The sequence below is a fragment of the Arachis hypogaea genome, chromosome 2, assembly GCF_003086295.3.
Source record: "Arachis hypogaea cultivar Tifrunner chromosome 2, arahy.Tifrunner.gnm2.J5K5, whole genome shotgun sequence".
Taxonomy (NCBI): Eukaryota; Viridiplantae; Streptophyta; class Magnoliopsida; order Fabales; family Fabaceae; genus Arachis; species Arachis hypogaea.
Window position 1 is genome coordinate 75,223,904 of NC_092037.1, and position 13,874 is coordinate 75,237,777.

At 34.6% G+C, this 13,874-nt stretch overlaps 1 protein-coding gene across 1 annotated transcript; it reads right to left on the bottom strand.

Annotated features, from left to right (window-relative positions):
* Nucleotides 1-11,960: 11,960 nt before the first annotated feature.
* Nucleotides 11,961-13,563, bottom strand: LOC112723826 (dehydrodolichyl diphosphate synthase CPT3-like). Its single transcript, XM_025775225.3, has 2 exons — nt 13,445-13,563; nt 11,961-12,565 (listed from the first exon to the last, which is right to left on the bottom strand). The coding sequence occupies exon 2, from the start codon at nt 12,522-12,524 to the stop codon at nt 11,961-11,963; it is 564 nt and encodes a 187-aa protein (XP_025631010.2). The 5' UTR covers nt 12,525-12,565; nt 13,445-13,563.
* Nucleotides 13,564-13,874: the final 311 nt, after the last annotated feature.

The following is a 13,874-nucleotide window of genomic DNA, read 5'->3' on the forward strand; positions in this document are numbered from 1 at the left end:
CTGTCCTCACTAGACACTTGGCACTAAAGCCCAAACAACACTCAACTTCTTTTCTTATCTTTGCTCTCTACTATATTACGGTAGATATCCCTTTAAATAATACGTTCTTTTCTATCTGCTCTACTGTGGCAGTCGTTCATTATAATCTTTTCAGTCACTACTCTCTGCTCTTCTATGGCAGAGATCCTGTTACTTAATACATCCTTCTCTTTTTGTTCTTTTTCTTTTCTTTTCTTTCTCATCTTTCTCTTTCCTATCACTCCATAATATAAATTATCTTCACATTATTATCTTGTCTTTTCCTAAATGTTTTATAAACAAGAATTAAAATGTACTTTAATTAAGTCTGCATTCTCTAAAGCTTTTAAGATCATTCTGTTTGCTCTTCTCTGACTTATAATAATATTAATAATATATTTACTAGATAATATTCTTAATAAAATATCTTTAAAGGAGGTCTATGGAATTCTATGGGTATTTGCCCCTATCTTTAGATCGGGAAAATCGTACGGGTTTTTTGAAATTATGTGCTATTGCTCAAATCCGTAGTCAATCCTATTTCCGTCTTTCCATTTTTTGTAAAAAAATGACCTACTTAACTCAGTGGTTAGAGTATTGCTTTCATACGGCGGTAGTCATTGGTTCACTTAGTTTCACCCAAGCTTCATCCTGGTCATAGATAGATCACCCAGGTTCGGGAGAAGTAACAAGGGATCAATTGAGACTGATTCAAATTGGAGATACATGATTCTACTCATCCTATTCCTATTAACTGAACATATAATAACAATAATATAAATAAAATAATTTAAATGGCAACTAAATAATATTTATATCTTTTCTTAAAAACTTAGCTTCGTAAAGCTTTTATTCTTAAACTCTTATTATCTACGTTTTAAACTTCAAACTTTTAAATATTTTATTTTTTTAACCCAAAATTTTTATAAAATTATATTTAAAACCTCACTTATCTCAGTATTTATAAAAGTAACCCTAAACTTTTATAAAATACCTATTTTCAACCCCGTATTTTATTTATTACCCAAAATATCCCAAAACATATATAATTACAAAACTAACTTCAAGTTTTTATTAAATTACTATTTCAATCTCAAATATAAATTTTATTTCCATGATTATAGCTTTACCAAAGGAACGAACCCCATTCCTAAAATTCTTTAAATTTTCTGCTTGATTTTTAAGTCTGTTTTTGAGCTTTACATCTATCGATTTCTCACAGTTTTTCATTCAATCTTCCAACCACCAAATCTCATTAATTTCATCAAAATACCACATCACAACAGTCCTAAAATCATTAAAACAATTATAGTTGAGCTGTTTCTCATAGCCAAACTAACAAATCACAAGCAACAACAATAATTCAACATAAATTCATTCAAACTTAAACAATAATCAACCAAATCAACAATCACTTATAAAATTCACATTTAATTATTATAAAGTTACCAAATCCTACCTCCATACAAAATCAAAACAACGGAAACTCCAGTGAAGCTTTTTGATCGAGCTGCTGAAGAAGAAAACGTCAAAAATCGTCTGTGCCTCCTAGAACTCCAATTGGCCAAATTAAAGGGAAATAGAAGCTACGTCACCATCAACTTCTACCAAATAAAAGTGATCCCAATGTGTATAGAAGGAGGATACGAACACTTTTATCGGATTAGATTTTTTATTGGAGTTACGGATCTCAAGAAATAAAGCTTGGAAGGGTTGAGGTTCCATGGTTTTCTTTCTTTCTCTCTCACAGACTTCTTTCTTTTTCTTTCTTAAAAATTAACCATCCATGCGTGTTTGATGATTTTTAATGGGAGAATGATGATTTTGAATGGTTTTCTGGCACGTAGGGGGTTGGGTGTCAAATATATAGGCTGTTGAGTCAACGGTTCAAATTATAAATTTTTTAGTGTCAAATATATGTGAATTACTAATATAAATGACATTACGAACATAATAATAAAAGATATACGGTGAAGTATTAACAAAGCTAAGTTCATCGAAGAGTACCAATATTTACTCATATCAGCGGATATTTAGCTCGATAATAATATTATTAACTAAACTTTATTTTAAATTAAAAATATAAATTACTCAAATTAATATATATATATATATATAAATAATTTTTATTATTTATAAATTACTAAAATTATAGTTTTAATTATGTACGAAAAACATTTCATCATAATATATATATATATCAAATAGTTATAAAATTAATTTAATTACTTTTAATAAAATAATTTCTAAAATTAAGGAACTCCAATTTATAAAATAAATTATAGCTTATTTATATTTAGATTTTTAAAAATATTGGTCGTTACAAAAAGTTTTTTATTATGAGAGAAGTCATTTCTTTTAACTTCTTCATAAGCACTTAAATAGATTCTTAGAAAGCTATGATTTAGTTTTGAAAATTGCACCAAACATTAATACTACTACTTTTCATAAGTCAAAAACTCAAAAAAGTAGCTTTTGAAACTTTCCAAATGAGCCCTCAGTATCCGAAATACGTGTATTTATATCTAGATGTCGTAGTACTCAAGATATATTGACAAAATACAATATATAAGGAGGTTTTTGGCTCATCACATTACACAAATCCCACTAATTTGTATTTTTTCTCTCTCTATTCTCCATACACATGGCTAGTAATAAATTCTTTTTTGTAGTAGTTTATCCGAATGAGATAATTAGAAATGGTAAAGGAAAAGTGATATTTGAGTGCAATTCACCTGCGACGTTACGCATTTGTCATCTTGATTCATTAGACGCGTTAAAGAGTCTCATATCGACTGGTATGGGTGCACTAGATTCTAAGAAAGTTGGGAGAGATGCATATAGGTTTCCATCAGTACTCCCGAGTAGAGGGTTTCGAAACAGGATATTTTAGGTCAAAGCTGATCAGCATGTGACAGTCATGTTCGATGTACATGCGAGGCTAATGCCATAGCAACTGATGGAGTGGTACGTTGAAGTTTGTGATTTGCATCTATTTCTAATGGGTGATGGTACACGAAATCGTGATACACACACTTTCTTCACAACTCCGTGTAGCTGACCAGCAAGTGCACTGGGTCGTCCAAGTAATACCTTACGTGAGTAAGGGTCGATCCCACAGAGATTGTCGGCTTGAAGCAAGCTATGGTCATCTTGTAAATCTTAGTCAGGCAGATTCAAATGGTTATGGGGATTTGATAATTAAAAGATGAATAAGACATAAAATAAGATAAAGATACTTATGTAATTCATTAGTGGGAATTTCATATAAGTGTATGGAGATGCTTTCTTCCTCCTAACTCTCTACTTTCCTACTGCCTTCATCCAGTCATGCATACTCCTTTCCATGGCAAGCTGTATGTTGGGGATCACCGTTGTCAATGGTTACCGTCCGTCCTCTCAGTGAAAATGGTCCGGCTACGGGTTACGTAGGGCTAATTATCTGTCGGTTCTTGATCGTGTCGGAATAAGATCCATTGATCCTTTTGCACACTGTCACTGTGCCCAACAGTCATGAGTTTGAAGCTCATCACAGTCATCCCATCCCAGATCCTACTCGGAATACCACAGACAAGGTTTAGACTTTCCGGATCTCAAGAATGCTGCCAATTAATTCTAGCTTATACAATGAAGACTCTGATCGCACAGAATGGAAGACTCTGTTGTCAGGAAAGGCAACCATGCATCGTGAACCAGGAGGCCAAGAGATATGCATTCAATCTTGTTTTCAGGTAGAACAGAAGTGGTTGTCAGGTACGCGTTCATAAGTGAGAATGATGATGAGTGTCACTTGATCATCACATTCATCATGTTGAAGTGTGAATGGATATCTTAGAACAAGAATAAGCTTGAATTGAATAGAAAACATTAGTAATTACATTAATTCATGAGGAGCAGCAGAGCTCCACACCTTAATCTATGAGGTGTAGAAACTCCACCGTTAAAAATACATAAGAACAAGGTCTAGACATGGCCAAATGGCCATGCCTCCCAAATAACATGAAGCAATCAAAAAAGGTTTCAAAGACCTGATCCCAAGATCAAAGATGATCAAAAAGATGAAAATACAATAGTAAAAGGTCCTATTTATAGTGAACTAGTAACCTAGGATTTACAGAAATAAGTAAATGATGCAGAAATCAACTTCCAAGGCCCACTTAGTGTGTGCTTGGGCTGAACATTGAAGCTTTCATGTGCATAGGCTTTTCTTGGAGTTAAACACCAGCTTTGGTGTCAGTTTGGGCATTTAACTCCAGCTTTTATGCCAGTTCTGGCGTTTAACGCCAAAAAAGGGGTCTCTGACCGGCATTTTGACGCCAATTTGGGCCATCAAATCTCGGACAAAGTATGAACTATTATACATTTCTGGAAAGCCCAAGATGTCTACTTTCCAACGCAATTGAGAGCGCGCCAAATTGGGCTTCTATAGCTCCATAAAATCCATTTTGAATGCAGGGAAGTAAGAATCCAATAACATCTGCAGTCCTTTTTCAGCCTATGAATTAGATTTTTGCTCAAGTCTCTCAATTTCAGCCAGAAAATACCTGAAATCATAGAAAAATATACAAACTCATAGTAAAGTCCAGAAATGTGATTTTAGCAAAAAAAACTAATAATTATATACTAAAAACTAACTAAATCATACTAAAAACTACCTAAAAACAATGCCAAAAAGCGTATAAATTATCCGCTCATCACAACACCAAACTTAAATTGTTGCTTGTCCCCAAGCAACTGAAAATAGAATAGAATAAAAATAAGAGAATATACAATGAATCTGACAATATCAATGAAACGTAGTCCCAATTAAATGAGCGGGGCTAGTAGTTTTTTTCTTCTAAATAGTTTTGGCATCTCACTTTATCCTTTGAAATTCAGAATGATTGGCATCTATAGGAACTCAAAATTTAGATAGTGTTATTAATTCTCCTAGTTCAGTATGTTGATTTTTGAACACAGCTACTTTATGAGTCTTGGTCGTGACCCTAAGCACTTTATTTTCCAGTATTACCACCGGATACATAAATGCCACAAACACATAACTGGGTGAACCTTTTCAGATTATGACTCAACTTTGCTAAAGTCCCCAGTTGGAGGTGTCCAGAGTTCTTAAGCACACTCTTTTTGCTTTGGATCATGACTTTAACTACTAAGTCTCAACCTTTTCACTTGGACCTTCATGACACAAGCACATGGTTAGGGACAGCTTGATTTAGCCACTTAGGCCAGGATTTTATTCTTTTGGGCCCTCCTATCCGTTAATGCTCAAAGCCTTGTATCTTATTTACCCTTACCTTTTTGTTTAAGGGGCTATTGGCTTTTTCTGCTTGCTTTTTCTTTCTTCTTTCTTTTTTTTCACTGCTTTTTCTTGCTTCAAGAATCAATTTCATGATTTTTCATATTATCAACAACATTTCTCTTTGTTCAACATTCTTTCAAGAGCCAACAATTTTAACATTCATAAATTTCACTATCAAAAATATGCATTGTTCAAGCATTCATTCAGAAAAACAAAAAGTATTGCCACCACATTAAAATAATTAAACTAATTTCAAGATAAATTTGAAATTCATGTACTTCTTGTTCTTTTGTATCATTTTTTATTTAAGAAAGGTGAAGGATTCAGGGAATTATTCATAGCTTTAAGACATAGACAATAAACACAAATGATCATGTAATAAAGACACAAACATAGACAAACATAAAGCATAAAAATCGAAAACAGAAAGATAAGAATAAGGAAATCAAAGAATGGGTCCACCTTAGTGATGGCGGCTAGTTCTTCCTCTTGAAGATCCAATGGAACGCTTGAGCTCCTCTATGTCTCTTCCTTGCCTTTGTTGCTCTTCCCTCATGGCTATTTGATCCTCTCTAATTTCATGGAGAATAATGGAGTGCTCTGGGTGCTCCATCCTTAGTTGCTCCATATTGGAACTCAAATCTCCCAAAGAGGTGTTGAGTTACTCCCAATAGTTGTGTGGAGGAAAATGTATCCCTTGAGGCATCTCAGGGATTTCTTGATGAGGGACTTCCTCATGCTCTTGTTGAGGTCCTTGAGTGGGCTCTCTTATTTGCTCCATCCTTTTTTTATTGATGGGCTTTTCCTCTTCAATGAGGATGTCTTCCTCTATGACAATTCCAGCTAAATTGCATAGGTGACAAATGAGACGAGGGAAGGCTAACCTTGCTAAAGTAGAGGTTTTGTCAGCAATTTTATAGAGTTCTAGAGATATGACCTCATGAACTTCTACTTCCTCTCCAATCATGATGCTATAGATCATGATAGCCCGATCTACAGTCACTTTGGATCGGTTGCTAGTAGGAATGATGGAGCGTTGGAAGAATTCCAACCATCCTCTAGCCACGGGTTTAAGGTCATGCCTTCTCAATTGAACCGGCTTGCCTTTGGAGTCTCTTTTCCACTGAGCTCCTTCTACACATATATCCATGAGGACTTAGTCCAACCTTTGATCAAAGTTGACCCTTCTAGTGTAGGGGCGTGCATCTCCTTGCATCATTGGCAAGTTGAATGCCAACCTTACATTTTCCGCATTGAAATCTAAGTATTTCCCCCGAACCATTGTAAGCCAATTCTTTGGGTTCGGGTTCATACTTTGATCATGGTTCTTGGTGATCTATGCATTAGCATAGAACTCTTGAATCATTAAGATTCCGACTTGTTGAATGGATTGGTGAGAACTTCCCAACCTCTTCTTCGAATCTCATGTCGGATCTCCAGATACTCATTCCTTTTGAGCATGAAAAGGACCTCAGGGATCACCTTCTTCTTGGCCACAACTTCATAGAAATGGTCTTGATGGACATTTGAGATGAATCTCTCCATCTCTCATGACTCGGAGGTGGAAGCTTTTGCCTTCCCTTTCCCCTTTCTAGAGGTTTCTCGGGCCTTATGTGCCATAAATGGTTATGGAAAAACAAAAAGCAACGCTTTTACCACACCAAACTTAAAAGGTTTGCTCGTCTTCGAGCAAAAGAAGAAAGAAGGGACGGAGAAGAAGAAGAAATGGAGGAGATGGAAGGTGAAGAAAGGTTCGGCCAAGGAGGGGAAAAGTGTATATGAGGTGTGAAAATGAAGGAGTGATGAGGGGTTTATATAGGAGTGGAAGAGAGGGGTGTACGTGTGTGAGGGTTTGGTTTGGGAGGGAAAGTTTTTAAATTTTGAATGGTGGGGTAGGTGGGGTGTTTGAGGAAGAGTGGATGGAGGTGATTGGTGAAGGGTATTAGGGAAGAGAAATGGAGGTGATTGGTGAAGGGTATTTGGGAAAGGGTATTATTGGAATGTGTGAAGAAGAGAGAGAGTGAGTTGAGATAGGTGGGGATCCTGTGGGGTCCACAAATCTTGAGATGTCAAGGATTTCTCATCCCTACACCATTCTAGTGTGTAAACGCCCTTTGAGTGCTAATCCTGGCGTTAAACGCCAGGTTGCTGCCCATTTATGGCGTTTAACGCCAGCTTTTCTTCCCTTTCTGACATTGAACGCCAACTTAGTGCCCTTTTTGGCATTAAACGCCAGTTTGGTGCCATTTTCTGGTGTTAAACACCCAAAATGGTGCCAGACTAGGCGTTTAACGCCCATTCTGCTACCATTACTGGCATTTAAATGCCAGTAAGCTCATCCTCCAGGTTGTGCTATTTTCAATGCTATTTTTTATTTTTGCTTTTGTTTTTGTGACTCCACATGATCATCATCCTAAAGAAAATATAAAATAACAATGGAAAATAGAAATTCAACATAGATAAGTAAAAAGTGGGTTGCCTCCCAACAAGCGCTTCTTTAATGTCAATATCTTGACAGTGAGCTCTCATGGAGCTTCATAGATGTTCAGAGCATGGTTGGGGCCTCCCAACACCAAACTTAGAGTTTGAATGTGGGAGCTCTGTTTGACTCTGTATTGAGAGAAGCTTTTCATGCTTCTTCTCCATGTGTACAGAAGGAGATCCTTGAGACTTAAACACAAGGTAGTCCTCATTCACTTGAAGGACCAACTCTCCTTTGTCAACATCAATCACAGCTTTTGTTGTGGCTAGGAAAGGTCTGCCAAGGATGATGGATTCATCATCATCCTTCCCAGTGTCTAGGATTATGAAATCAGCAGGGATGTAAAGAAGACCCTAATCGCACGGAATAGAAGACTCTGTTGTCAGAAGAGGCAACCATGCGTCGTGAACCAGGAGGCCAAGAGATATGCATTCAAGCTTGTTTTTAGGTAGAACAGAAGTGGTTGTCAGGCACGCTTTCATAAGTGAGAATGGTGATGAGTGTCACTTGATCATCACATTCATCATGTTGAAGTGTGAATGGATATCTTAGAACAAGAATAAGTTTGAATTGAATAGAAAATAGTAGTAATTGCATTAATTCATGAGGAGCAATAGAGCTCCACACCTTAATCTATGAGGTGTAGAAACTCCACTGTTGAAAATACATAAGAACAAGGTCTAGACATGGCCGAATGGCCATGCCTCCCAAATAACATGAAGCAATCGAAAAAGGGTTCAAAGACCTTATCCCAAGATCAAAGATGATCAAAAAGATGAAAATACAATAGTAAAAGGTTCTATTTATAGTGAATTAGTAACCTAGGGTAGAAATAAGTAAATGATGCAGAAATCCACTTCTGGGGCCTACTTGGTGTGTGCTTGGGCTGAGCATTGAAGCTTTCACGTGCATAGGCTTTTCATGGAGTTAAACGCCAGCTCTGGTGCCAGTTTGGGCGTTTAACTCCAGCTTTTATGCCAGTTCTGGCGTTTAACGCCAGAAAAGGGTCTTTGACTGGTGTTTTGACTCCAATTTGGGCCATCAAATCTCAAGCAAAGTATGGACTATTACACGTTGTTGAAAAGCCCAAGATGTCTACTTTCCAATGCAATTGAGAGAGCGCCAATTGGGCTTCTATAGCTCCAGAATATCCATTTCGAGTGCAGGGAGGTCAGAATCCAACAGCATCTGCAGTCCTTTTTCAGCCTCTGAATCAGATTTTTGCTCAGGTCCCTCAATTTCAGCCAGAAAATACCTGAAATCATAGAAAAATATACAAACTCATAGTAAAGTCCAGAAAAACGTTTTTCTTGTATCCTTACAGTTTTTTCCACTACAAGAAAAACGCTAAGTATCGTCAGATTTACCACGGAAAAAAGAAAAAAAATCTAATGGTAATTTAATTACTGTCGAAAATGATTAGACGGTATAAATCTCGTCGGTAAATGTTTACCATCAGAATTTTTTTGTCCAACGATAAACTACCGTTGGATTTTGTGACAATTCTCAGCTCGAAAAACCAATTGGTTACCGCTGAATCCTTCCGACAGTATTGTTGGCGCCAAAAATTGTTATTTTTGCACTATTACCGTCGGATTATTCATACGGTAATTCCGATGGTAATGTCAACTTTTTTTTTAAATTTGAAATAAATGGTAAATTTTTTTACACAATTAGTGGTCCATTCATAAATAATGAATAACTTTTATTTAAAATAAATAATACAATATTCAAATAAATTAAAATTCAAGTACATCAAATAAATACAATGAAATAATAAAATGAAAAACTAATAACTATAGATCCTGCTAGAACTCGAGATTAAACTTCTCCTAAACACCAAAATCATAATGTTTCAACACCCCAACTACTAAAACGTGAAATCAAAGAAGAAACAAAAAATGGGGCAAGAATTTCAAAATTCTTTACCATAATAGTTAGATAGAAATGAAAATAAAGTCGAGACGAACGCGTAGCCGCTAAAGAGTCGTCAGTTGAAGCTCCGGATTGAGAGAAAAATAGAATTGAAGTTGGAAAGGAATAGTGTTCAGGCTTAGTTCTCTCTTCTATCATGGCTCTCTCTCAAAATGAAGTGAAGGAGCTCACATTTTATGAAGGGAGTTTAAGGGTTATGGGCTTGGGCCTAAATGCCCGATGCAATTTTAGTCTATTGGCCCTATTTTGGGTCAAAATCTTTAAGATAATTGTTTGAATTTTTATTTTAAATATTTTTTTTGTTATTTTTATGTTTCTATTTTTTTTTATACGCGGTACTGAACAAACTTAAGCCGGTACAGTTAATTCTAACGTCGGTACACATTTTTCACAATTAATGATATTTTCGCGCTCAATTTTTTTTCTAAGTTAAAATTTCACCAGAATTTTTTCAAATTAGAAATTATAAGTTTTTAATATTTTTGTTCATAATTAATTTATTAATTAATTATTTATATTTTTTGGATTTTACAATTTTTACTTATGACTAGAGTATACTCACATTGTTTAATGCATGTTGAAATTTTCAGAGTTAGATAAAGATTTAGACAAAATAGTTAATGATATGTTAGATGGAGTTGAAACTGAGACACATGACAATTTAGTTGAGATCACTTCCCTTGAAACAGATATTGTCATATATTTCGATCTAAATAAGGTTCTGGAAAAAGACAACGGAGCGATAGATGGACAGCAACTAAAAGATGATGTACATGTTGTATGTAAGAGCTTCGATATGAACAAAAAATCATGGTTTGGAGATGATTTATTAGACCTTCTAGCACGTGAAGTATGTAGATTCATAACAGAGTATTTTTAATCAGGTCAATACGATGTTTCAAGAAAAATTTAATCTGAATAAATCACTAGTAATTGATGATGTGCTGTTATTTGATTTTAAGACTTGGGTTTATGATACGAGTTTTATGGGACAAACTGAGAACTATTATATACTAATTCGTTCAATTACAAAAGCAACAACTAAGAGAATAAAAAAATATTTTGTAAACATGGCTAAATCATTTGTTCGATAGATGCATCAAGAATTGGGTAAGAAAATTGTTAACGATTATAGAAAGCCAAACGTCTTACTATTTACAAGTTGCATTGAAGATTCTCGTTAGTCAATTTGAATCAAATAAGCATCACTTTTTTAGTATTTATTTTAAGACTTATTTTATTTTATTTGTTTGGTTTAGACCCGGTTATAATTTGATCTTATTTTATTTTAGTGAACTCATGAGTTAGGATTTAAAATTCAAAAGGTATAAAAATTTCTAAAACTTTATAGCCATCTTTTTTTTTTTTAATTTTGATAAATGAACATTTTTTTGAATTTTTTGAGAAATTTCGATGAGAATAGAAGAGGTAGAATGATTTTTTGTAACTGTTGTATTAGACAATTAAATTGAAATAGAAGAATTCATTTCTTTAATTTTTCATCTTATGTCAAATTTGGTATCAAACTTCTGTATTTTTCTTATAACCTAGTCCAAAAAAAAAAAAGAAAAGAAAAAAGAAAAAAGAACGCCGCACTGCGGCTTAGTCTTGTTATTCCCTTCTGTTATATCCTGGTCATTGGTTATCATTCCTTCCATATTTGTTTGTCTCTTATATTGGTCATTGTGTGCCTTGGTTATTTTCCTGTGAAATTTCTTACTATATTTTATTTCTTTTATCTTCGCCATATAAGTTATGGCTTGTGTGTCTTTTTGAACTCTTTCTTTTACGTTCGTTCTAGTTTGCTTACGATTTTGTTTTAAACAAAAAAAAATATTGGATTAGCACAGTATTAAAAAATTTGCGTGTGAACTTATTCAAATGATATTCGATTGATTTTTTTTAAAAAAATTAACATATAAATGATGTATAAAGATTATGTAATTTTGTGGTGGTTAAAAAACCACCACTAAATTAATAATATAACAATAGTTCAATTTTAACCAAGGTTCGGAAAACCGGACCGGTAATTAAACCGTTCTAATTATTAGTTTATTGATTTATTGGTTCAACCGATTTAATCGATGGTTTAACCGAAAAAACTATTTTTAAAATAAAATAATAAATAAATTATAAATAAACATCCTAAAATATAATTATAGTATAATATAAATATTAAAATATTTTTCAAATTTAAAAAACTACATTAAATGTCATCAATCAAATTCATATAATCTTATTAATATACAAACTCAAGTTAAATAGTATAAAAGGAATGGCACCAAAAAATGAGGTAGTTAAGGCTACACAAACTAACAATACTCTCTGTTTGTTGTGGGCAGTGACCTTCATTGCCTTTTCCATTGAAATTCTCACAGGTTCAGCCAATAACTGCAAGTTTCCAATAAAATGTAGTTTAACATCGTATTCATTGATAATGCTTTCATCTTGAAGCAACTCCTCAATCTTTTCTCGCATCAATTCCATCAATGATTGCACCTCTTTGGGCTTTCTTTTGAAGTTATCGATGCTGAATGCATAGACAGTTACATACTTCACTCCTAATTCATAACAATACCTAAGCATGGAAATGAGAGATGAAAATCCAGCCTTATGACCAATCCCTTCAGCCAAGTTACTCTTCTTTGCAAACCTTCGATTCCCATCCATGATAAAAGCAATATGATGTGGCACAGGACCCATAGATAATATGCCGAATATGCATCTCCTAAGACAGCTGGATAAAACTCCAAGCAGGTTGCTTGTAATACCTCCAGTATCTTTGTGCATGGATGTGTTCCGTAATGCAACTCAAAGTGTCTAAGATAAACCTGCCAGAAGAAAACTTTGTTATAAGTTAGCATTAGAAAGAGTTAAAGCAACAGAAGCACATTATCAAGATACAAGCTCAACAGCTAAAGCAATAATAATGTCAAACATAAATACAATACAGAAAATCAGTAAGAAAAAAAAGAAGAAAGAAAAAAGAAGCAGCAACATAAGTTAAATACTACCAACAAATAATCACTCTAAACCCTGAAATTAACAACTATTTCAACAAAAATTAAGAAACATTATACTTAAAAATTAAAAAAACGGTAACAGCAGCATAACAAATCCATTTTAATCAACAATTTTAACAACACAAAATCAATTATTTAATTAATTTCAGATTCAGAAATCACAAATTAGAGTATCAGACATTCAAAACACTAAAACAGACTCAACAATGATGACAATAAATTAAACAGAGCATTAGCAAGGAAGAAGAAGAAGAACATTAGCAACATTATTTGAACAAAAAATTCAGAAATTAAAAGTAAGAAGAAGAACCGAGCATTCAGAAACTAAACAAAGCCATCATTAACCAGAGAAAAATTAAAAGAACCATCAGAGTAACAAAACTTCAAATATTCACAGCAAACTTCAAACCATCAAAGTAACAGATCCAGAACCAAACTTTTAGAGTAACAAAATTTCAAACATTCACAGCAATTAGAAAACAGAGTAACAAAACATTTAGAACCAAACTTCAAGGACCATCAAAACTTCAACAAATTGAAGAAGACTTGAACCAAGACCGAAGCAGACTTGAACAAAAATTGAAGCAGAGTTGAACAAAAATTGAAGCAGACTTGAAGAAAAATCAGAAATGGAGCAAAAATTGAAGAAGACTACCAAAGTGAAGATGAAGAAGAGAAGCCACTAACCTGGATCCGTGCCGAGAAGCCAGCGAAGATGAAGAGTCGAAGAGGAGCTGGGTTAGACGGCAACGCTGAGGAGCTGGGTTAGGCGGAGAGCAACGCGGCTAGGGTTTCTTTCATTTAGAGTTCTCCAGAACATGGATGAATGAATAATTGGGGAAAGAGGGGGGTTGGGTCACGAGGGATCACTGGATCGGTGGATCCATTTCTTTCTTTTTTTTTTTACAAGTTTAAAAACGGTGCCGTTTTATCCGAACCGGTCGGTTACCAATCCGACCCAACTGACCGGTTCTCGACCAGTTCGCCGGTTTTCCACCGATTTTCTTTTGAACAGTTATAAAGGGAAGACCGGACCGCTTGCACCGTCAGTTTCTAGTTGAACCAGTTCGACCGGCCGGCCGGTCCGGTCCGATTTTAACTGCTGCTAAATGCAACA